This window comes from Myodes glareolus, chromosome 11 (assembly GCF_982192425.1).
Source record: "Myodes glareolus chromosome 11, mMyoGla1.1, whole genome shotgun sequence".
NCBI classification, from domain to species: domain Eukaryota; kingdom Metazoa; phylum Chordata; class Mammalia; order Rodentia; family Cricetidae; genus Myodes; species Myodes glareolus.
In genome coordinates, this window is record NC_142036.1 from 89,447,655 (window position 1) to 89,473,105 (window position 25,451).

The following is a 25,451-nucleotide window of genomic DNA, read 5'->3' on the forward strand; positions in this document are numbered from 1 at the left end:
GCGGTTGGCTAAGTGTTCTGCTTTGTCATCACGGGTCATGTTTTTGCTGTCTAGAGATTTAGGAAAGAACTGCTGCTTTGTTCCAAATATGAAGAACCAACTTTTACCACCTACTTCAACCTTAGGTTTTTCAAACTTTCAGATTGATGTCTGAGAACATCAAGTCCTGCTGGTTTTTAGATGAGGATTTTTGTTTTGTTTTGTTTTTGTTTGTTTGGACATTTTTTTTTTTGAAGCACTAAGGTAATCATACCCTTTTATAGGTCATGCTTATACCTTGAAATACTAAAAGAACTCATTAACTTCTTAAATAACCTTATATCATGTTCTCTAGGAACATGAATTATATTTGGACCTTGGAGCACACAGTAAAAATTTGTATGTCATCCCTGAGCTCAGATTATTGTTTTGACATTTCTGGTTGTTGTTTTGTTTTGTTGCATTTTGGTTTTTTTTTTTGTTTTTTTCTTTTTCTTTTTCAAGACATGGTTTCCTTATGTAGCCTTGACTGTCCTAGAACTAGTTCTGTAGACCAGACAAGCTTCAAGCTCATTGAGATTCATCTGCCTCTGCCTCCCGAGCGTTGGAATTAAAGGTGTGCACCACCACTGCCTGCTTCGTCTTTGACATTTCTACATTGCCTCATTTATTCATTTCTTGAGGGTAGAACACACACCTTTTCCTGCTTCATTTAGCTATTTAATGTATACCCTCGTTGTCTTTTGTATTCATCAATGCCTGAAACCAGAACATTCTGAATTACTTTCTTATTTTTGTAGCTATGCATACTTGATAGTAATATTTCAAGTAAATTTGATAATTTTAATAAAGTAATGGTATTTAAAGACTGACTAAGGCTGAGGGGAGATTGCTCAGTGAGTAAAATGCCTACCCTGCAAGTGTGAGGACCTGAGTTCAGATCCCTGGTGCCCCTGTAAAAACCAGATGTGGCAGTGTGTACCTGTAACCCAACACTGGAGGGAAGGAGGTGGTGTGTGTGGAGACAGGTAGATTCCAGAGGTTTGCTGACAGACCTGTCTAGTTAAATGGTTCACTCCAGATTCAGTGAGAGACCCTGTCTCAAAAAATAAGGTGAAGAGCAATAGAGAAAGACACCAACATTGATCTCTGGCCTCCATGTGAGGATAGCGTGGGCAATGCATCTCTACAAACACATGCATACAACACACACATGCATGCAAACATGCACGCACAATAAGTAAATAAATGCTCAAATCTTATTGAAACAGTAATCTTTGATTGCTTCGAGAGAGGTGTGTCTTTTTCCAGATGTGTAGCCGCCTCATGCTGCAAACAACCTGAATTGAACTCAGTGGGTCACATAAATGAAGAAAAGAAAATAGGAGGAGACTTCTTGGAAAGAATGTGTTCAGAGGGAGAGGAGTAAGAGAGGTGATGGGGGAGTGGCCAACATTCATTATATACATGTAAAAAATTGTCAGAGAATAAAAAGTACTTAACTCATTTGTAGGAGCAAACAGATCACAGCGACTCTTTAAACTGTAATACTGCTCTTCCGGTATGGATTCATCTGTTCCTTCCCCTCTTTTTCTTCTTTTTCTTTTCCATTTGGCCTGGTGCGTGCTAAGCAGGTGCACTGTACTTGTAAACCCAGTCCACTTTTTACTTTCATTTTGAGGCAGTGTCTCATGTACCAAGTTACCCAGACTGAATTTCACCTCATTCTGTAGCCCAAGCAGGTCTTGTAATTGATCCTTCAGACTCGATTTCCCAAGTAGCTGGGATGACAGGCCTGAACCACTGGGCGTAGCTAAATGAACTCTTTTATGAAAAGGATTTTAAAAAGACTTGCACCGTCTGCTAAAAGTCTTCTGTAGCATCTGTGCTACTACGTGTACTACGGTCCTGTAGCACCTGCACTGCATGTACTACGCCTATAGCATGGTGCCTGTACTACGAATGGTTTGCGAGTGGGGCAAGGGGCTAGAGATTGAAACACACATACACAGAGAGAGAGAGACAGACAGACAGACAGACAGGCAGGCAGGCAGGCAGACAGACATGGGTCATCCTTGAAACAAGAACACCAAGAATGCCAACTTTGCTGTGTTCCAGGGCAGCTTATATGGTGCCTTCCCTGACCAATGGCCACGTCTTAGCTCTTGGGTCCTTCAGCTGCAGCCACCAGAAACCCCTCCCCTGCCATCAGGGTCTCAGGCTGCTCAGAGCAGCTGCAAGCACGGGGAAAACAAGCTGTTTACTCCGGCAGACAAGGGGTCCACAGTCCCCAGCAGTCTTCAGTGTGTAATGTAAAAGCCAATTCATGGGTGGGAGACAAACAGCACCAAAATCATGAATTAATATTACCGATTATTTTATAGGAAAATATATTTTCTTTTTAAAAATCTTTTGTTTGGAGGTACGTTCATTCTGTAAAGACCTGACTGGTGTCAAACCCAGGGTCATCCTTCTCAGCCTGCCGCCTGCTGGGAACACAGGCATGGGTGGGTCGCCATCATTCAGTTTGTCTTTGAAATTGAGCTAATGGCAGCTTGATGATTTTTTTCTCTCCCTCCCCTCTCCTCTCCCCTCCTCTCCCCTCCCCTCCCCTCCCCTCTCCTCTCCCCTCCTCTCCCCTCTCCCCTCCCTCCCCTCTCCTCTCCCCTCCTCTCCCCTCTTCTCCCCTCTCCCCTCTCTCCCCTCCTCTCCCCTTCCTCCTCTCTCTCTCCTTTCTCAAATCCTTTTTAGGATGACGTAGAATATTATAATCCAAAACATCTTAAACACTTATGTATACCTGCCTGCCTTCCTTTCTTTTCCTTTTCTGTCTTCTATTCACTGAGACAAGTTTGTATTGCCCATTTGCTCATGGGTACAGGATCATCCACAGGTCATGGGGGCACCTTTCCAGTGACCATATCCCCCAAAGAAAAGTGACTCCTCCTCCAGGTAGCCATCAGCCCCAATAGCTGGTCTGCTAGGGACCGGGCCTCGTCTTGTGCAGGTACTTACAGCTGCTGTTAGCGCATGTGCGCAACAGTCGCATTGTGTGCAGAGGAAATCTCACTGCCTGCCTCCCGTCCATAATGTTCCCTTTGTCTCTTCTTCCACATTGTCCTGCATGGTGGCTACAGCTGAAGCATTTGGAGCAGAGGATTTAACAGTCTTGTGTTTCCTTTGCCAGTTAAAGGGGGGAAATGAGGGAACATGGGGAGAACAAAGGAATGGAGCCCATAAGGAACCCATCCCATGGTCCAGTCAGAGAAATGGGCCTGAACTAAGGAAGGGAGAAGGGGTAAGCAGAAAAGAAAGGGTGGCTGCCTGGCATGCAGGATTAGCCGACTTGGTACTTGACAGCTGGTTTGATTGGGACCCAAGGAGCATCTAGGATAACCGCCAGCATCCCACCGCAGTGACCATGAAGGCAATACCTTTCCAGAACTGGGAGAACTCCAGAGAGGAAGGAGAAACAATAATTACCAATTAGCACAAAGAATAATGTTGACTTTGTAGCTACTGTCTCGTTTGAATTTCCTGAGGTTAGGGTTTAGCTTGAAAATTTCGCTCCCCCCGGACCACAGAACACTTTCCCCTTGGAGTACTGTATAGCGCAGATTTTCTAATTATTAATGTCTTTGAAGATATTCTTTTCATGAATATTTTAATGTTCCACTCAGTGGGCCATTTTCCTCCTGAAATATTTCTAATTTGAGGCTATCTGGAACGATTTCCCGATGCTCTTCCATTAATGCAGAGAAAATTGTTGCTGCTGAGGTGAGTCAGAGCATTTCCTGAGCTCAGGCTCGAATTTGCATTCTGTGAGAGAAGTAGATGTGGGTTTCCTCGAATGGCTGTCAGCGTCACCGTCAGCCTCTGCGCATTAAATATTTCCTAAGTTCTTCTCACTCTATGCATAATTATGGGGGAATTAGACTTTGATTGACTAGAGCAGACACCTGTCACATAAGTAAATTTCTCTGTTTTATTAGGAAACTTTCATATGCTGGTATGAATTCTTTATAATTTAAAAGCAGTGTTTCATATGTCTGCTTAAAATGGAGCTAATTCTAACATAATCAAAGATTTTATTGTGGCAGTTTATTTCATTTTTCCCATTTGACATTTGGAGTCAGAACTATTCAATAAAGCTAATACTTCCGCTCTGCCTTCCCTAAAAGAAACTCATCATAAACAAGTAAAATACAGTATGAGTAAGCCATTTTAATTAGTCTTCAGGATTTCGATAGGTGACCATATGTTACCTGAGGTAGATGAACTCATTTGCGTAAAAGGTCCCTGCAGGGCCGATTAGCATCACGTCAGGAAATCCCTGACTCATTGCCCTCCTGGCTCTATCTCCAGCCCTGGCTGCTGCCCATGAACAGGAGCCAGGACTCTCCCGTGATGAGGAAGGAAGAAAAACCACTTGCAAACCTGTCACTATCATTTCCATGTGCCTCTCTCAGTCCACGGGAAAATTCAACATTTTGTTCTCTGTATAGAGGGGTTTTTTTTTGAAAGTTTTATTTTCCTTTATGTGTCTGTGGGGTGCAAGGCACATATACCACATGCGTGCAGATTCCCTCGGGCATCAGAAGGGAGCATCCGTTCTTTTCGTTGTTGTTGCTTTTGAGACAGGGTTTCTCTGTGGATCCCTGGCTACCTTCAAACTCAAAAGATCCACCTGCCTCTGTCCACTGAATGCTGGAAGTAAAGGCGTATGCCCCCACCACCTGGCGGGTGTTTCTTTTTAATCAAGAAACTTTAATTACTACACATAAATTTACTAAAATTCATAATGAACAAAAGTTAGTGAAAGGAAACTTCCCTATGACTCTGTGTCCCAGCAGACCTGTCTCTCAGTTGTCAAGGCCTTTACATAATCTTGTGTAGTGGACTTTTCTTTCCCGGAAGCCGGCTCCCAAATAACCACACAGAAACTTATTATTAATTACAAATGCTCTGCCAATACCTCAGGCTTGTTACTTGTGGCTTGTTGCAAGCTCTTGCATTTTAAATCAGCCCATATTCCTTACCTAACGTTCTGCCATGTGGCTTGATACCTTTTCTTAGTACGGCAAGTTCATCTCCAACTCTCCACATCTCCTCTCTATTCTGACCTCCTTCCTTTTTTCTTCACGCTCTTGTTTTGTCTCAAGTCCCACCTAACCTCTACCTGTCCAGCTATTGGGCAGCCAGCTTTGTAGCACAAACAATAAAAATCCAGAGACAGAAATTGGGGTTCAACCTGAAAACCAGAGAAGCAAAGCAGCCAAGCCACTAGAGAAGTCTTACCTCTACCAAGGTTGGGTGACTGTAGACCAAGCAGAATAAGCCTCCCTCTCCTCTCATTTTAAATTCCCTCTAGTACTGGGATTAAAGGCCTGTGGCTCCCTAGAACTGGAATTTCTACCACCACCACCTGGATTTGTTTTTGCATTGATTTTGTGTAGCCCAGGATGACCTTGAACTCACAGAGATCCAACTACCTCTGTCTCCCAAATCCTGGGATTAAAGGTGTATGACACCATTACCTGACCTCTAGTGGCTTTAGTTTTGCCATTGGTCTTCAGGCAAGATTTATTATAAAAATACAAATAATATACCACTACACTACTTATTTATTAACCCAGTCACAGTAACAGATATTCACACATGTAAAGGGCTATTCCACACTCTTGTTCATTTCCCAGGGTTGTGTAATGTATATATAAGTATATTCTATTTAAAATTTTAGTGGCAGCAATATTTAATTCAGTGTTTTGTTATTCATTGTATTAGATACCATAAAGATATATGAACATAGATCCTCTACTTTTTAACTTTTTTTTATTAGTTCTTTGAGAGGTTTAAGTTCCCTGCATGGCATGTGTAATTACCCTTCAACTCTTCCCAGACCCACCCTCCTTTCCCTAAGTGACCCAAGTTTGTATCAAAATAAACCAACCTTTCAAGACCACTTTGCACTGCCAGAACTATTCTTGGAGTGTGGTCTTTTACTACAGCATGTCTTTCCCAGCAGCTAACAACTGCCAGTCACTGCTCATCTAGGGGTGGGATTGTGTGCCCAGCTTCCCTGTCTATCTGGGATTTGATGTGGCCTGGGCTTTCACAGGTTTTGCGTGTGCTAATCACAACTGCTGTAAGTTCATCTGTGGGGCTGCCCCGCTGTGCCCAGATGTTGTTACCTGGCTTTTATATTCTTCCTGCTCTTTCTTCTGCAGTGATCTCTGGGTCTTCTAGTGCTGAGGATTTGGGAGTCTCTTTGCTCTCTTCACTGTGGCTCATGATAGGTCTCTGCGTTTGTCACCAACCACGTAAACAGACGCTTCTCAGAGGAGAGTTGGTAGATGCGTTGATCTGTGGACATAATGATAAGTCATTAGAGTAAGCCTAATACTATGTCCACTTAGGAGCATAACAGGAGTAGTTCTCTTCTAGGCTTATGACTTGTGTAGCCATAAGTTCCTGGCACAGCAATGGTGCCAGGTAGAGATTTCATCTTGTGGAGTAAGACTTAAATCCAGTCACAACGTGGTTGGTTACTTTCTTGGGTCTGTCTTGCTAGACAAGCTATTGTTGTAGCTTGAGGAGGTCGCAGCCCAGTACGATTAATGAGTAATGTTTGTATCTAGTACCTGCAGAGCACTTCCCAGCCCTGTGAACGCTAGCTGGTGGGAGGGGTGAAGTTGCTAGGTCCATACCGTGTTGATCTCATGTTTTATGTCATGTCTTCAGTATATATTCTTACTGTCCGGTTCTGGAGGGTAACCAAGATTAATGGTAATAGCTTATGATGTTTGAGGGTCAATGGGACCTCATTACCCAACAACTCCAAAAAAGAAGCCATTTCTGGATCTGGGCTTTTTGTTAGCCTATGTTGTCTAGTAGGGGCATTGTTACCCTGTTATAGGGCTTCTCTCTCTCTCTCTCTCTCTCTCTCTCTCTCTCTCTCTCTCTTCTCTCTCTCTCTCTATCTGTATGTGTGTGTATTTATGTATGTTTTTTTGTGTGTGCACTCAAGCTGCCTACACACACTTATCATTCATACCACCAAACAATGTTAAGTATTCACGATCTTGGATTTAGCATTAGATTTTTAGATACCAAAAGCAAGAATGAGAAAAGAGATATATATTGAACTTTGTATTACCATGACATTTTATAAGTCACAGGACATTACACCCCCTAAAAGTGAAAAGATAAGCTACAGAATGGAAGAAATACTTGTTGATCATGTACTTGAGAAAAATATAGTGTTCGAGACACATAAACAATGTAAGAAGTACAAAAATCCAATTTTAAAATGGGCAAAGTACTTGAGTAGCTTTCTCTAGAGAAGACAAATGACAAGCAAGCAGTTTAAAAGATTCTTAGCATTCCTAGTCATTAAGAAAATGGAAATCAAGACCAAATAAAACATTACTTCATCTCCACAAGGGTAGCTATAATTAAGTAAAAGAAAAACAACAAATGTTGAGGGTATGAGGACATTAGAACTCTCTCACATTGCTAGTGAAAAGTAAGTAAGTAATTCAGCTGCTGTGGTACATCACTTGGGAATTCCTCAAAGTCAAGTGTACGGGTACTGTACAGTTCAGTAATTCCTCCCATCGAATTGAGATCAAATATCAGTTGAGACAAGTACTAGTGCATGAATGTTCATAGCAGCACTGTGCAGTAGCCAGAAGGAGGTAGAAACAATCTAAATATCCATCATCAGAATATGGGATCTGAGCCATGCCGTGGTGGAGCGCACCTTTAATTCCCGCCACTCGGAAGGCAGAGGCAGGCAGATCTCTGTGAGTTGAAGGTCAGCCTGGTCTACAAAGTGAGTTCCAGTATAGCTAAGACTGTTACACAGAGAGACCCTATTTCACAAAACCAAAAAGGAGAAAGCAAAGAGTGTGAGATCTGGGGGTCGAGGTCAGGTCATCAGGCCTATGTGCAAGAGCCTCTGTCCATTGAAACTTCTGACCCAGTAAATTCTAAAATTTACATCCAAAATAAATAAACCTGGAGAGGCAGAGACCCCAAAAGCCTACAATGTTGAAGTCCAGTCAATGAACTGATAGTGACTTCAAAGCTTAGTATAAGATATGACACCAATCTTGTCAAGAAACACCTAAGCTGAGTAGCAGCACCAAATAGAGCCCATGAATAGCCCCACATGAGTCAGCTATATAAAGGACAAAGGCAGAAAGTAGCAACGGAACAAACGAATGCCATACCCCAAAGAATCTAGACAGATTTTATACCCCTCATGAAAATTAACCCCAAATGGATCAGAGACCTCAAAGTAAAGTGTTTAAGTCATAAGTAGTGTAGATATGTAGATGATTTAGAATTTGATGATTATTTAGATAGGATGCTAAAAGTTCAGTATATGAAAAAGCAATGAGATGAACTTTATTAAAATTAAACATTCTAAGACCAAGTGTGGTGCTGCAATCCTATAATCCAAGTGCTAACAAAACTGAGGCAAGAGGGGTATGAGGTACAGGACATGCGTTGCTACATAGTGAGAGCCTGCTTCAAAAAGGAAAAAAACAAAACAAAACAAAACTAAACTAAAGTGTTTGGCTGTCAACAAGCCATAAGCAGAGAGAAAACATTTGCAAAAGATATACCTGATAAAGAACAGTTAAACAAAATGCACTAATAATTTTTACAATGTAGCAGTAAGTAACAACCTGATTGAAACTTAAAAGATCAAGACTGGTAAGATAGGTCAGCAGGTAAAGTTGTCACATAAAAATGGAATAGAAATCAGGTGGGGAATGTACTCATATATTATTTATTATGCTACAATGGGCATGAGCTTTGAAGACAGCATGCTAAGTGAAGTAAGCTACATGCAAGAAAACATGCTTTGTCATTCTATTGTATTGAAACTATAGACAGAAGTTTCTGTCCTGCCTGGTCCCACAGCTGTTCAGTCTCAAATAAATACACAGAGACTTATATTAATTATAAACTATTTGACCTATTGCTTAGGCTTATTACTAACTAGCTCTTACAACTTAACCCACAATTCTTATCTATGTTTAGCCACATGGCTTGGTACCTCTTCTCAGTAAGGCACTCTCATCTTGCTTGGTCTGCATCTGGCTGGCTGGTGACTGACTGTCTGCCTTTCTTCTTCCCAGAATTCTCCTAGTCTGATCCTCCTGCCTATACTTTCTGCCTGACTACTGGCCAATCACTGTTTTATTAAACTAATATGAGTGACAGATCTATACAGTGTGCAAAGATCATTATCCCACAGCATGAAATATTCAGAAAATAGATATCTACATGGAATATAAATAGATCGTGGTTTCTAAGGAGCTAGAGGACCATGAAAATAGCAAATGAGTACTTAATAGATGCAGGATTTCCTTTTGGGATAATGAAAATATTTTGGAACCACATAAGGAGGGTTGATGTCACCAGGGAAAAGCAAATCAAAAAACAGTGAGTACACCCATCAAAATGGCCAAAATCTTGAAGGCATGGAGCAACAGGAACTCTGGCTCATTGCTGGTGGGGATTCAGAGTGGTTTAGCCACTTGGAAGTAGTTTGGCGGTATCTACCCACTGTTTTCCTCCACTCCAATTCTTCTGCTCCTCTGTATTTGCCCAGAGATGTAAAAACCTAACGTTCACCCAAAAATCAGGATACAGTTGCTCATAGCAGCTTTGTTTATAATTGCCCAAGGTTGGGAGCCACCAAGATGTCCTTCAGTGGATGAACGGATAAATAGTACGTTCAGACAGCAGAATATTATGTAGTAAAAAGAAGTGAGATGTGAAGCCATGGGAAGCCATGGAGGAAACACATATTAGTAAGTGAAAGAGGTCGGTGTGATAACGATAGACCTACCTGATTCTCACTGCCAAGACATTCATAACAGGAAATGATGGGGTCAGTAATACAAACTCGGCAGTAACCAGGAGTTGAGGGACAGGAGCAATGAATAGCAGGGTTCAGAGCATTATTGGGGTGACCCTTGCTGTGTCACTGGTACTTTTAAACTTGACAGAGTCGCAGTGAAGTGCTTTTGTAGGTTCAGATAAAGTGGTGTGTGTGGCTAAAGCATACTTTGAGAATGAAGTTTAAATCAAGTGATTTAAATATGTGTGGGGGAGGCTTGTCCATGAATGGGGGCAAGAAGCATCTGAGAAATGTCTCCCTCACTGTTTGTTAGGAACTTGCAAGTCCTCTGAGAAATAATAAGACCTCTATGCATTAGTTCAAGCATGCTAATTCCTGTTAATTTTTATCATTCACTAGCTGTTGTAAAGAACTAAATCATGTTTTCAGGAAAAAGGATAAAACTGGAAATCATTATGTTGGGTGATATAAGCCAGTCCAGATACTTCTAGAGTTCATATATATATATATATATAGGCAGGGGGTAGAAAGGGGAATCAGAAGGGAATATATATATATATATATATATATATATGAGAGGGGGTAAAAGAGAGGGATAATAAAATGTGAGTGGCCTGAAAGCAGAGGGAAGGCCGAGAGATGGAAAGGAACGAGTTAGTCAGAGGAGGCCAGAAGCAGAAGGAAGGTCAGTGGGGGGAACAATTAGGATAGATAATGACACTATCGGAAACCGGTGATGAAACCCAGTAGTTTGTACTCTTACTTTAAAAACTAATATAAAACGTAATGGCTAAAATATACTGTGAGGATCAGGCGGTAGTGGCATATGCCTTTAATCCCAGCACTCGGAAGGCAGAAGCAGGCGGATCTCTGTGAGTTCGAGACCAGCCTGGTCTACAAAAGCTAGTTCCAGGACAGGCTCCAAAGCTGCAGAGAAACCCTGTCTCAGGGATGGAGGGAGAAGCATACTTTGAGGATAAAGTTTAAATCAACTGTTTTCAGAATGAAGTCCCTCCTCAAGAAACCCTGAGCTCAGCAAGTTTGAAAAGCACTTCCCTGCTCGGGGAAAGCCTGCATTTGCCTGCAGCTGCAGAAGCATTGTCTTTGCAGAACAACTCTGATTGCTTCACATCTCTCATTCTGAGGCAGGTCTTTACACAGTCTTAGAACTGCCACGAAACCCTGTGGCCCCATGCTGGCCGTTGGACCTACCTGGTGTGACAGAAGACGAATGATGGGTTCCTATGTAGGACTTCTCTCTCCTGAATGCCTCTCCCTCAGCCTGTTCAGCTAATGGCAGGTTTTTAACATTTCATTTGCCCCCTTTCTGAGTGTCCTGCCAGAGAAGGAGCAGTCAGGGTGGAGGCTGTGCATTTGAAACCTTTCTAAACATTGCCAGGTTGCTTTGTTTTCCTCTTCTTTCTTCTTTCTTTCTTTTCTTTCTTTCTTTTCTTTCTTTCTTTCTTTCTTTCTTTCTTTCTTTCTTTCTTTCTTTCTTCTTCTTCTTCTTCTTCTTCTTCTTCTTCTTCTTCTTCTTCTTCTTCTTCTCTCTCTCTCTCTCTCTCTCTCTCTCTCTCTCTCTCTCTCTCTCACACACACACACACACACACACACACAGAGGGATCTCTGTGTAGTTCTGGCTGTCCTGGAACTCACTCTGTACACCAGCCTGGCTTCAAACTCAAGAGATCCACCTACTTCCTCCTCCTGAGTGCTGGGATTAAAGGTGTGCCCCACCACCTCCCACACTGGGTTGTTTCTTTAGTGTCTATTCCATTTGTACTTTTTTGTAGAAGACTATGAATGTGTCTCTTCCTCATGATGACTCCAATACAGAGCCCTCAAGTGTGAACCTTTTCAAATCCGATAAGTGGATATGTGAGAAAAGTGATATCTTACTTCAAACTTAATTTGCATTTATCTTCATTTTTGAGAGAAGCTGGGCATCCTTTTGCAAAATTATTTTAAGACACACCCCTCCCCAGAAACACAGTGGCACCCTAGATGCAGGTTTGGGGTTTTGTTCATTGGTTTAACTGGACTCCTTAATGCTCCCTTTCGGCCTGAAAAACTTTCCGTCCTGGAAAGTTTGTTCCACATTTCTTCATTTTCTGTTTTCTCTGGACTTTTTCCTTTTTTTTTTTTTTTTGTTGACTTTGTGGTTTGGATTTTATTCTTCCTTATTTTATTAAGATATTCAGTTGGATGGCATTTGCCATACCTACACCAAGAGCAAACCTTAATGTAAATGCAGACTTTGGGTCATTGGGTCTCTGAGTGTACGTCAGGTGCGGCAAACCTACCATCGCGCTGGAGGACGACAATAGTGGGGAAGGCTGAGGAGTGTGAAGTCCTGTGGGGTTATCCCAGTACACCATGGGCCTAAAATTGCTCAGGTCGTTAATTTTAAGAGGGAAGAATTTAGCAATCATGTTTTAATTTTTTGTCAGGATCCTTTTGTTATACCTGTGAGTATAATATCATTCTGAGCCATCTTTGGGTGGATAAGTGGCACTGTCTAAAAGCTCCCCTCTGCTCCTGAGACATCCACTGTATGTGGCTGTGTTAAGGCTTTCAACAAACGATTGTAAGGCCTGAGGAAGTAGGGCAGTGTGTGAGCTCAGGTGTCACACCCGGGGGCCCTCATCCCAGCAAGTTTTCTGGGCTTGCTTTCTGTGCACTGGTATTTGGTGTATCTATACAAGCGCTCTCTCTCGCTCTCTCTCGCTCTCTCCCCTTGTCTGGGAAATTAAGTCCAGTCTGGGCTGCTAAGCATTGTGTCCGGGGATAAAGGAACTTTATAGGAAGGTAGCACTTGACCCACGTACGCCATCTTGTTTTTAATCCCTGCCTGTTAGCTTCCCCCTTATGGACCACATAATTTTATTCTGAATATTTCTATACTGTGCTCATTGGCCCCTCCAACACTATTAAATGCAGTTTTGTGATTTGTAAAGACTTTTCCCAGGAGACGGAGATTGTCGGTTTTTGAAGAGAAATGTAATGACGGAAAGACTAGCAGAATGCTTTCTGTCGCTACTGTGTAGCTGCCTTCCACCCCTTCTGTATTTTGTTCTGTTTTGTTTTGGGCATGGGCACAGGCTGTAAAACTGAAGTCGGGATGTAATTTCACCAGGTATTTAGGGAAGCTCCACACTAATTCACGCAATGAGCAGTGGGAGGTTTTAAGAACAGATAGCTTAGGAAATTGGAAACAGTTCATTGCCGCCCTAGTTATTTTTATTTTTTTCCCTCCAGATGTGTGGCAGTTTAGTAATTCTTTTTTTCATGTGAAGTGGTGATAGTTACAAATGTTCTCAAGTAGACGGATATCATTACTTTCATTCAGATGTTGAATATGAGAATCAATAGTGCTCTCATTTGTGTGTGGTGAGGGATACTGACTTTTCTGATAAAACTCAATGGTAATGATATTCTGATTTCTTTGAAATCTTCCACAAAGCCAAAGACTGTATGATTCCTTGAGAAACTGTGTTCCAGATGCACTTAAAGACACCTTATCTCTTTAAAAATTAGGAGCAGATGTCTCAAGTTTTAGATGCCATGTTTGAAAAATTGGTCAAAGAAGGGGAACATGTAATTGATCAAGGTGATGATGGCGACAACTTTTACGTCATTGATAGGTAAGTTTCACCCAGCTTTACAACTGACGTTTAAAAAAACCTGTTGTGTAAAATCTCAGTCGTCATTGTGACAGCCAGTAGGTTAATCTGATGGCTGTGGCTTCCCTTTACTCTTACTGCTACACAACGGGCACTGTAAATGTCTTGTGGGTATATACAGTAAAGTCATGCTAGGTCGTGCAAAGAGCCACAGTTTATATAAGAAGTGAATCTGTAAGTCTTAGTCATTAATGTGCCTTGATTTGCTAACTTCTATTTGGTAGGTAGAAAGTAATGATATTGTTATATAGTAGACGCCTATTACAGTGAAAATAGGAGTAAAGCGTGGATGCCTGCGGTGGTGGTGCACGCCCTTAATCCTAGCCCTCTGGAAGCAGAGGCAAGCAGGTCCCTATGAGTTCGAGCAGAGCCTGGTCTACAAGAGTGAGTTCAAGGACAGCCAGAGCTGTTACACAGAGAAACTCTGTCTTGAAAAACAAACAAAAACAGCAAAAGACCTGACATGGGAGAATCTAAGTGATGGTGTAGTTCACTCGGCTTTCCTACGTTTTGAAAAAGTTCTTATTATTAACTATGAAAGAACCCAGGTACTCCAGAAGTGTAAGGTAAGGAGGAAACCTCTTTTTTCTTGCTGTTTTAGCATCCTTTAGTCAGTAGAGTGAGCAACTCGTGTCTCTCAACAGAGATCATGTAGTATTTTATTTGTCTTTTAAAAGTGTTTCAGGGTTTAGTTTTGTTTGTTTGCTTTGGAGGTGGGTTGGAAAAGGTTTTACTATGGAGCCTGGCTGGCCTGGTTCTTGCTATATAGACCAGGCTAGTCTTGAACCATAGATAATATTTTATTAAACAGAAAGTATATGCACTTATTTGTATTGACAATTCAGAAATCTTAAACTGTGCTTTACTTTATCAGAGAACAATATGGCCTGTGTGACTCCTAGATGAGCCTCAGAACATGCTTTAGCACCTCCTGGGCAGGGTGTTCTTCACCTTTGTAGAGCAGGGCAGAGTTCACAGAACATCTCCCCACCTGATGTACTGGGACAGTTTTGCTCCACTGGATAGGACTGGGGTCAGCTGGTATGAGACCTTTCCTGTCTCCATGGGTCCGCTTTCCTCACCTTACCTCTGTTTTCTTTCATACATGAGCTGTGCATGCCTTTCAGTCAGCACATTCGCTTATTTCTTTTATTTCCTATCCTGGTGCCCGAGTGACCTGGTGCAGCTCTAGCCAGGGTTAGGGATAAAACCAAACCAAGATGTATCCCTTATGTAAGGCGGAGTCATGATTCCGATGGTGCAGCTTTCACCAAAGAAACGGCGTATAAACACGCTCAAGTTTTCTCACTGACTCGTAGGTGAGAAGCCAGGCTCAGTCCAGCACTGATCTTTCAGTGGGTATTTCTGACTACTGAACCTGCTTTACATTTGAGCTCAGTACATTCTCTTTCCGTTGGAACCCAATTATCCACTGGCAGATGAAACACTCTGGTTCACAGAAGTGACCGGGCTTGAGGTCACCCAGGCAGTACAGCTGACCCACAGCCAGGTCCTCTGTCCCCCACTCGTGTTCATGCTCTCGGCTCTGGCCTGCACCGCCGGACACCTCATGGCGTCAGGGAAGGGATCAGTATGCAAAGCAGCCCCTCTAACAGACTGCCCACTGATGGCCCCTACCGGGCTGGAAGCATGTTTTACTCTCTCCGGTACATTTTGTTACTCATTTTGTCCTATCCAGAATGGAGAATCTAGAAAGTAGTGTCAGTGACAAAAGAAAGGGGGAATATACGGCAGATTTTAAATGAATAGTTTAGAAATTATTGTGCATTGAACAAATTCTAGGAGGTACCCTCATGTGCGTCATTCTACCCATTAAGAAGACAACAATTTCTCCCTTATTAATGTCTTTTGTTTCTATCTCTTTTCTACTTAATAATCCTTTTCTAACCCTTAAAAGCTGTCCCTTTTTGCCACTGACATCCTTCCTTCTAGGATTTAACTCATAGGATATAGCTAAAGAGCTTCTCTTGTCTGCCTCACACGTGTGCCAGCCAGCCTTGAAACCATGGCTTCTGTTGAAGTGCAGTAGGTGGGAAGATGGTCCTGGGTAGAAGGAATAGCTCATGTTAATGTAGGGACATGCACACGGAGTCGGCTTGCCTGTAGAGAGCTCCTCAAGGGAAGAGGGCATAGAGCCCTGCAGGAAGGCCAGCCAGAGTCTGGGTCTGAGGCTGCCGCTCCTCAGCTGCAGTTTGTGACTGACCGAAAGTAAAGGGTCAGGGAGGCTTTGTGGGCCAATGTGATCTAAGGATTCAATTCTGTTTGTAACCCAAACCAGCCATGTAAAATAAATTTTAAAAAGTTAGTTTGTTTTCTAATAAGACTGTTTTTTGTTTTTTGGGTTTTTTTTTAAAAGACTTGTCAGCAAATTGTTAGAGCTATATTCTTTTTAAAAAGTAGCCATTTTCTTTGGATGTCAAAAGCAATATACATTTCTGTTAGAAATATAAACTATTGTTACATGGTCAGTGCCCTGGAATCCTTACTAAGTACAGTAGCGTTTGAACTTTGTTCTCACCGATGGCTTTCTGCGCATATTCTATCATTAATTTTAACTTTGTGTTGCTTAGTTCTTTCCCCCATTCATTGTCCCTCCCCTAGTCCAGTTGGAACTGACCAGCACTTGCTGTTATCAGAGGGCATAGCAGGCAGGAAATCAGTGTACAGGGCTCTTCTCCTCAGTAATACCCACGGTAATGAAATGTTCCCCGAATCTCTTTGTCTGTAACTTAATATGATTTGTCTATGTCCAACAGAGGAACATTTGATATTTATGTAAAATGTGACGGCGTTGGAAGATGTGTTGGTAACTACGATAATCGTGGGAGTTTTGGAGAACTGGCCTTAATGTACAATACACCCAGAGCGGCTACAATCACAGCTACCTCTCCTGGTGCTCTGTGGGGTTTGGTAAGTAAATCAGTGGGTTTACTTGGGATCAGGAGTCAGTGGCATTTGTTAACTATCTCCTAGATGCTGCACTGCTGGGCACAAAGACTGGGCTAAATCAAAAACGTATGTCCTGCCCCTCCCCAAGTCAGGAGCTTGGATATACTGGCCCTTAGAATGACATCAGATTAAAGTGTTCCCCTCTTATCCACAACAGCTGGAGAGATGACCCAGTCACTAAGGTGCCTGCTGGGCAAGAAGGAAGGTCTGAGTTCAGATTCCCAGTACCCATGTAAAAAGTCACACACAGGGGAGGGCCCTGGAGACAAGCATCCCCAAAGCTAATTGGCCAGGTTCAGTAAGACACCTCATCTCAAAGATGCCTGGCAACCCACACAAGACATCTGGCATCAGTCTCTGTCCTCTGTATGTATATGTGCATAAGCATCTGGACACACATATGCACACACCCTCACTAACAAGTATGAATACACAACACACACACACACACACACACGTGTGCATGTGTATTTTTCTCAGCTAGCTCTCTGAGGTATAGTTAGATAAATTAGTGGTTTTCGAAGTGAAAACTAAAAGTCACAACTGAAAAGTTGTTGAAGCACACATATTAGGCCCCCTCCTATTAATTCTGACTCCCGCACCAAGAGCTCTGGAGAAGGGACCGGCATTACTGCAGTCTCTGAAGCCTTCCATGCAATTCTGATGTTGCTTCAGTTTGAAAAAGCACTAAAAACCAATTATCTTGATGGTGTCGACTGATTGGTAACATGTTAGCACTCAAGGGCAGCTACGTAGTGCAAAAAATGTAGTGCCCGTGTTTTTCACTTGTGATATTAAAAAAAGAAATTGCCTTGATTCTACACAAATCTAATCATTCTCTTTTGAGTGGGGCCTGGATTTTGGTATGGACTAAGCATTCCCAGCCTGGAGACTTTGAAATGTCCCCAGTCAAGAACTTTTTGAATACCAACATGATTCCAGAACTATAAAATTCCATACCTGTTACAGGTCAGTCAAAATACAAGCACATTATGAATAATTATAAATTATCTTCAGGCCATGCCTATGAGATACACATGAATTATGGATTTTGTGTTTAGACTTGAGACATGCTCCCAAGCTGTTTCGTTAGGAGGTTTCACTATCTGGGCAGAGTTGAATGTGTGTGTGTGTGTGGGGGGGGGTTAGTGTCTAAAATCTGAAACACTTCTGGTCTCAAGACAAGAGCTCCTCTGTCTCTATCTTTAAATAAATGTCTTAATGGTAGAAATTCTGTAGACATTTGTAACATGAGGGGGCCGGCTTGTTGGGGTTTCCGTCCCGCCCGGTACCCCACAACCGGCAAATCCCAAAGAGAAATCACACACAAGACTCCATAAGGTTATAAACTGATTGGTCCATTAGGTCAGGCTTCTTATTAGCTCTTATAACTTGTGTTACCCCATTATCCTTATCTATGTTAGCACACGGCTCCATACCTTTCTCAGCAGGGCAGGTTACATGCTGCCTCTTGGGTGGTCTGCACCGCAGGAGTGACAGAGGGAGCTTCCCAGAATACTCCCAGTCTCTTTGCTCCACCTCTACTTCCTGTCTGGCTTTCCTGCCTATACTGCCTGCCTGGCCAATCAGCGTTTTATTAAAATATGATTGACAGAATACAGATAATTCTCCCGCACCAGACATTGGGTCATAGACACATTTGGCTGAGGGGCTAGAGACGGGGTGAGGTGGGATTCTTTCTCACATGGTGCCATAGAACAGAACAGAACAACTGATTGTGGAAGGCTGGGTTCTCAGACTTCATCTGGCAAGTGTGCAGATGACCCTGGGAATCCACTCAGCACCCTGCAGGGTGTGTAGATTGCACTTCTGTGGGTCTGAGGTGAGCCAGAGCTGGTTGTCTCCATCAGCTCGCCAGAGGTGTCCGCACTGCCTGATCTCAGCCTTCACTTAGGCAGCAGTGATCGGCAGGAATGTTTGAAACGCAGAAGCAGCGCATCCCGTGTTCTCGGCGTGCAGTTGTTAGGTTATTTCCCTGGGTCTTTGTAGAAGAGGTTGGGTTTTGTTTGTTTGTTTTTGAGACAAGGTTTCTCTGCATAGCCTTGGATGTCTTAGAACGCAGAAATCCATCTGCCCTTGACTCCCGAGTGCTGGGGTTAAAGATGTGTCGCACAGCCTGGCCAGAAGAAGGGTTTTAACAAAGGGGTGAGGGGTCACAGAATGTACACACTATCTCAGCATTTGACTCAGAAGTTGGTTTAGCTCATAAAAACATCTCACTCAAAGATGCTGGATGCTGAAAACTCTTTTTTATTGGAGCCAAACAGTTACTGTCTACCTGTTAAACAGTCAGCTTTAGGAATTACGGGGTAGAAATGGAGAGCCTTATGTGGGGAGAAGCCCATCACCTGAGTGTGTTAAGGGTTCTCAGATCAGAAAGTCCAAAACCAGCAGAGAGCAGTCACACCAGGGCAGGCTGATGCAGGAAGCATTTGCCAGTCCTCACATTATTGGGGTTCATCTTGTGCTGCCATGACCTGCCTATTCCAGAGGGTGTAGCTGAAAATGGAGCCATCTCACTGGAGATGCCAGCTGGAATGTCAGATAGTAACGAGGACTCCTCACCCATCCCCTGTCCAAGATCACACATTACCAGATTTGCCCTGAGCACCGATAGTGTCAGCCCTGGTGGTTACAGTAACGAACATACAAAAGCTCAGGGGGTTCATGTGCACAGTCCTTAAGCATTTAAGAAACGTTTTTTTCAGAGTTTTTTTTTGGTTTTTGGTAGCTTGTACATGTTAATAACATTTATAGAAAGGAGTAGTTTCGGGCTGGAGAGATGGCTCAGTGAGTTGTTCTTCCAAAGGTCCTGAGTTCAATTTACAGCAACCACATGGTGGCTCACAGCCATATGTAATAAGATCGGGTGCCCTCTTCTGGCCTGCAGGCATACATGCAGGAAGAACACTGTATAGATAATAAATAAACAAATCTTTAAAAGCGGGGGGGGGGGTGTTTCTGATGCATGTATAAGTACAATATCCTTACAAATGATAATAAAGTACTTTTGTTGTGTTGAAACTTGCTTTTTAAGATCAATTTGTACAACCAGTCCCTTCTAGGGAAAGTTAGGCGGAAAGGAAATTGTAAGATCCATAGCCTGCAGCCCCATGGCTGTCAGTGTCCATGTAAAGAGGTGTCCTTCTCTGAGAGCCCTACTCTAAATAGCACCTGCTGCCTTCAGCCTGAAGATTAGACGAAAAGGCTGAAGCGATGGGGATGAAAGCCTTTGAGACTGGGCTTCCTGGACTTGCTGGGTCACGGTGGGTGTGAAATGGGGCCTTTAATGGGCAGCTTTCCCCCAGAGATAGAATTCATGACTTGTTCTAAGTGGGTAAACTATTTCAGACCGTCTCTGTTTTAACAAAAACAAAGTCTGTCCATAAAATGTACCTGCTTCCCAAACTTGACTATCTGTGACACTCTCACGGGACACTTTCATAGATGTAAATATTTAGCCAGATGTAGAGATTCCAAGCCACTCAGGTCTTTGGTTTTAGAAATTACCTCAGTAAATTCTGATGTAGGGCCAGGCTTCAAAAGAGCTCTTTTTTTTTTGCGAATTAACACATAAAATTAAAAATAGGATTTTATTACATTTACTTTCTCTTTTGTTTTTTGTTTTTCTTTTTGTTTTTGAGGCAGAGTTTCTCTGTGCAGCCCTAACTGTCCCGGAACTTGCTTTTTAGATCAGACTGGATTCAGACTCACAGAGATCTGCCTGCCTCTGCCTCCCGAGTGCTGGGATTAAGGTATGTGCTACCACCACCCAGCATGCATTTACTTTTTATTTTGTGTGTATTTGGGGACACGTGTGGAGGCCATTTGTGTCCTGCTGGTTGAACTCAGGTCAGTAAGCTTGGCAGTTGGTGCCTTAACCTGGTGAGCCATCTTGCTGGCCCAGGTACTCTCTTTTTAAAAACATTAGGAAGTATAAATCCAGAGTACAGCTGGCATCAAAATAGTAATTAACCTGGAAACAGGTTAATTTCTTAGTGTCTTATTCTGTCTGGCTGTCACCACAAGTCACCATAGCTGTCACAAGCATTCCTGCTGTACTGTTTTGGAGGCTAAGAACCGCAAGAACATTTGGTGTCTAGGGCCAGTTCCTAGATGGCCATGTTGTTGCATTTGGTGGAAGGGGCAGGACAGCTTTCAAGGGTCTTTTATGAGAATTACTTAATTCTGTTTATGATAACTCCACACTCATGGCCTAATCACCTAAGGCCCATCTCCTAATACCACCATGCTGAGGTTTAGGGTTGGGACTTTGGGGAGGGGACACATATAGTCCATCATTGTTAGAGTTATATCCATAATATATTGGCATAGCAAGGTATTATGTAATACCCAGTTTTAATCTTATTAAAGTGGTATAGTTACTCATTGGTGAATGCCAAACTATGTGATTATGGAGCTATTTACTTAAGAATAAAAACATTTTATGAGAATTTTTGCAACATAAAATTTTGGGGGGAAAATAGCTTTTGAGCTGTTATGTGTTAACATTTCTGTCGTTCCTAAATTAAGTTCTGCATTTCTGAGATCATATAAATATGAAAGAATTTAGACTGTAAACATGGTAAAGTCTAGACTAAGACCCCAGTCAAGAATAAAGTTTTTTGTACCTTCATTTTTAAAAAGAAAGTTCTGATATTGTGAGTCTGAAAAAAAAAACTGATATGTATTTTTTGTTTATTTTTGTTGTTTTTGTGGTTTTTCAAGAAAGGGTTTCGCTGTGTAGCCCTGGCTGACCTTGAATTTAAGAGATGCACCTGCTTCTGCCTCCCATGTGCTGATATTAAAGGTGTGTTCCACCACCACTGGTATAAATATGTATTTTTAAGAATACTTCCATTATCAATTCTTTATGGATGACTTCTTTTCAACTAGTGTTTCTTGTAGTTCTCACTTCAACGTATGTATACTTCAGGAATGTCACACTTAACTGTGTCTGTGACTGACTGAAGTAAATACTTAAAACAATACTAAAGCCCAGGTGTGGGTCTATCTACTTAATTGATTTTGCAACAACCCTGCCATCTACAGTGAGGGAATGGTATTGGTGTAAGTGTATTTTTATAGTGTGACAGTGCCTCCATGTGGGCATAGAGCCCAGTGTGCTGGTCAAAATCTGTTGTCTAAAGTGGTGCTTCTCGACCATGCTAACACTGTGACCTTTAATACAGCACGGTTCTCAGCTTCCTAATGCTGTGATCCTTTGATATAGTTCCTCATGTTGTTGTGATCCCCCAATGATAAAGTTATTTTTGTTGCTACTTCATAACTAATTTTGATACTGTTATGAATCCTAATGTAAATATCTGAAATGCAAGATATTTGATATGTGACCCACGTGAAAGGGTCATTCAGCCCCCAGAGGTTGAGAACCACTAATCTAAATGAATGCTTTTCTCTCTCTCTCTTTCTCTCTCTCTCTCTCCCCTCTTTCTCCCTCCCTCTCTCCCTTCCTTTCCCTTCCCTTCCCATTCCTCTTCTTCCCCTTCTTCTTTTTCATCCCCTTCCACCCCCCTCCCTTTTTGAGACGGTTTTTCTGTGTGGCTCTGCCTGTCCTGGAACTCATTCTGTAGACCAGGCTGGCCTCGAACTCAGAGAGCCACCTGCCTCTGCCTCCTTAATTTTGTACCGCCATTGCCTGGCTGAATGCTTCTTTTTCTAAGAAAAAAAAAATTATACAGTAAATTTTGTGCCCAAAGAAATAAAATATGAAATTAGTTGAGAGTCTAATCATGCTATATCTTTAACTTTAAAGTCATCAATTACTGTGTAACCCTTGAAGGGAATGAAAGTATTTGTTCAGACTTTAACTGCCTTTGTATTTGCTGCTCTCTCTTTAGGACAGGGTAACCTTCAGGAGAATAATTGTAAAAAACAATGCCAAAAAGAGAAAGATGTATGAGAGCTTTATTGAGTCACTGCCATTCCTCAAGTCCCTGGAGGTGAGTGTTATGCCAAATCCGTGAAGTCCCTGCAAAAGCCAACAAGGAAACCAAGAGTCCCGTATATTAAAGCAAAGAGCCTTTATTTTAATCAAGTTTGCAAACTCGGTCTCTCGGCATGTCCAATGTATTGGAATATCCAAAGAACCCCGAGCTCAGCTAGAATTGGGTTTTTATAGTAGTAAAGGTGGGGGTGAGGGGGTCTCTGAGGTTCAGGACCCCTGATTGGCTGACATTTGTCTAGGGGTGTCCTGGTGAGTGTGCTGGCAGATGATCCTATCTACAGCGGTTGGAATGTTAGGCATTTCCTTTGAATGTTCTGCTCCTGGGTTATCTCAGCTTGTGGTTCTTTCCTGCTACCAGGTATTGCTTCAGGGTAAACTACTGAGACTCAGGCCTCTTATTAAATTTATCTACTCTGGCAGGTGATAATGGTTGGAAGTAAAGAACTTCCTTTGGGTGACCTGCCCAGACTTACCTTATCGTGGCTGGCTCCCACACTGTGGAGGCTGCTTTGTAAAGACAGTCTAGTGAGGAGGCCCTGCTGATAGAAAAGCTAACCATGCAGGCAACTCCAGTTCCCACATAAAGGTGGAAAGGCCTCCTGATCTCCACACTGTGTGTGCTGTAGTACCCCACAGTAACAATGATAATGATAATTTTTAATGTCTTTTCACATTTTCCTATGAAAAGAACAGATAGTGGCATTAGGATTCATTGCTAGCTCTTTTACTGCCTGTAAGTACATTTTATTATTGTTTTGGGAAAATAAGGCTTTCATCTAGAGTCTAGAGCAAATTTATAGGTGCCATTTATCTAATAGCAGAGTTAAGAAATGAAAATGTCATAAAGAGTTAACTGCTGGTTGTCCCTCTACAGGGAGGAACTACCTAAACCCAGAGGTCCTCACTGCCTCACCCCCAACCCACAGGTCCATCTGCTTGTTCCCCTTTTTCTCTACTTTTAAAGTTGGCATTGCTCAGCTTTGGTTTCTTCTGTACCTACACACACTTACTTGGTATGTGAGCATTTGAAATATGAATCACACATACTTCAAATCTCAGGTCCTTATAAGTACTCCCTTACATGCCAATACCCCCTAAGATGGTCCTCATTGTCAACTACTAGTTTAACATCTTCTGTCAGATACCTGTGCACATCTTAACCTGGCCCAGATACCCCAAATCACCTTTTCTGCTCTTTGTCTTGTTACGTTTCTATCGCTGTAGAAAGACACCCTGATCAGGCAATTTATAAAAGAAAACGTTAAATAAATTGGGCCTGCAGTTTCAGAGTCCATGATTGTGGAGCAAAGGCACGGCAGCAGGAACAGCTGAGACCTCACATTTTGATCCATAACTGTGAGACAGAATGCGCACAGAGAATCGCCTTTTCAAAGTGCGAAGCCTGCCCCCAGCTAGGTCGCACTTCCTAATCCTATCCAAACAGTGCCACCAACTGGGACCCTATGGGTGTCGTTCTCATTAAAATCACACCACTCCTCTTCTTCTTGGTCACTCTTGTCTCCAGGCAGAAACTGAGGAGCTAGCACTCACTCAGCTCCCCCCACCAGCGGTGAATGTGTGTGTTGACAATCTTCTCTGCCCTGTCTTCAGAATATCTGTGATATCCAGCCATCTTCCACTACCTTCACCAGTATCACCTCTGTCTGTATCATTAACTCTCGTATGACTTTTATCAGACACCTACAGGAGCCCGTGGGTCCTAGACCTCCACTGCCTTCTGTTATCCACCCTTCCAGGACAGGGTAACTTTGACGGCCACTGAGGATCTGCTCAGTATCCTGCCCCTGTCTGTATCCCTCTGACAACATTCTAACTGCTCTACATTCATCCTGCCTCAGACTCTAGCTTCTTCCTGCTACACAAACAAGCCAGCCTTCACCTCAGACCTGTGCACTTGCTATCCGCCTAGAACAGCCTCCGGCACAACTTTATGGATCCGCCATGATTCTCTTTCATTTCTTAGCCCAATGTCTTCTCAACGAGACCGATTGTTTCTTATCTATGAGGGCAGACACTTGCGAAAGAATTGTTATCTTAAGAATTCAGCTTTGCCATATTTTCATTGTTAGTGTAAATGGTTATAGGGAAATAGATGTATGTACTTACGGTGCCGTAAAATGGCACACATCAGCACAGTAGTGTCTCTCTAGGGTTGCTGGTTCATGCCTGGAAGAACCTTGGCCACACTGTGGAATGCAGAGGCAGTTGACTTCTCCGGCAGCTCCTGTCCTCAAATAGAACGCATCAGGGAGGCAGTCCAGTCAGACTGAGCCATGTGACCCAGGAAGGGACTTTGGCAAACTGGAGAACATGTGCTCCCTCTATGGGAGCAGCTGCCATTCCACCATAACTTTATTGCTGCCATATGGAAATCTGGGCTGGGAGCTTCTCAGTCTGCCGTTATTTTATGGAAAAAACTAGAAATACAAATTTTTCTATTTCAGAATTCTAGTAGTTAATCTAACAGTCACACAAGCAAACACTGTTCCGTTTATTTAGCAGTATAGGCTACCCCCTTTTAAATGTCTAAAATAGGTAAGATTACATAAGTGGCCTGTTACATTAGGGTTTGCTGGAGGAAGAGAGAATTTATGTAATATATACATATATAATATATGCTGATATATAACAATTACAATTGTGCCTATGGCAAATATATAATACTGTATATATATATATTATATATGTATATGTATATATCAGCTCCTTCTTTATATATGAGGATTGATTATACTATCTTACAGGCTGTGGCACTGCCAGTCCAATAATAGCTACCTACTAATGGAAAACTAAGAATCCAGTAGTTGTTCAGTTCATGAGGCTGGGTGTGTCAGCTGGTCTTTGGTATATGACAGAATCCTGAAGAAGTGGACTCTAATGCCAGGGAAGGATCACACGTCTTGGGAAAGCTAGAGCAAGCTGGCAAGG

At 42.5% G+C, this 25,451-nt stretch overlaps 1 protein-coding gene and 1 long non-coding RNA gene across 2 annotated transcripts in view; one reads left to right on the forward strand and one right to left on the reverse strand.

Annotated features, from left to right (window-relative positions):
* Nucleotides 1–25,451, forward strand: part of Prkar2b (protein kinase cAMP-dependent type II regulatory subunit beta) — a 100,508-nt gene that overhangs the window by 66,125 nt on the left and 8,932 nt on the right. The window contains exons 5-7 of the mRNA XM_048415451.3: nucleotides 13,398–13,504; nucleotides 16,321–16,474; nucleotides 22,396–22,497. Coding sequence (XP_048271408.1) covers nucleotides 13,398–13,504; nucleotides 16,321–16,474; nucleotides 22,396–22,497 — 363 coding nt within the window. The remainder of the gene's footprint in view (nucleotides 1–13,397; nucleotides 13,505–16,320; nucleotides 16,475–22,395; nucleotides 22,498–25,451) is intronic.
* LOC125387721 (uncharacterized) overlaps nucleotides 1–25,451 on the reverse strand; it is a 51,712-nt gene that overhangs the window by 22,720 nt on the left and 3,541 nt on the right. Inside the window, exon 2 of the long non-coding RNA XR_007227974.3 lies at nucleotides 6,171–6,342. This is a non-coding gene — a long non-coding RNA (uncharacterized LOC125387721). The remainder of the gene's footprint in view (nucleotides 1–6,170; nucleotides 6,343–25,451) is intronic.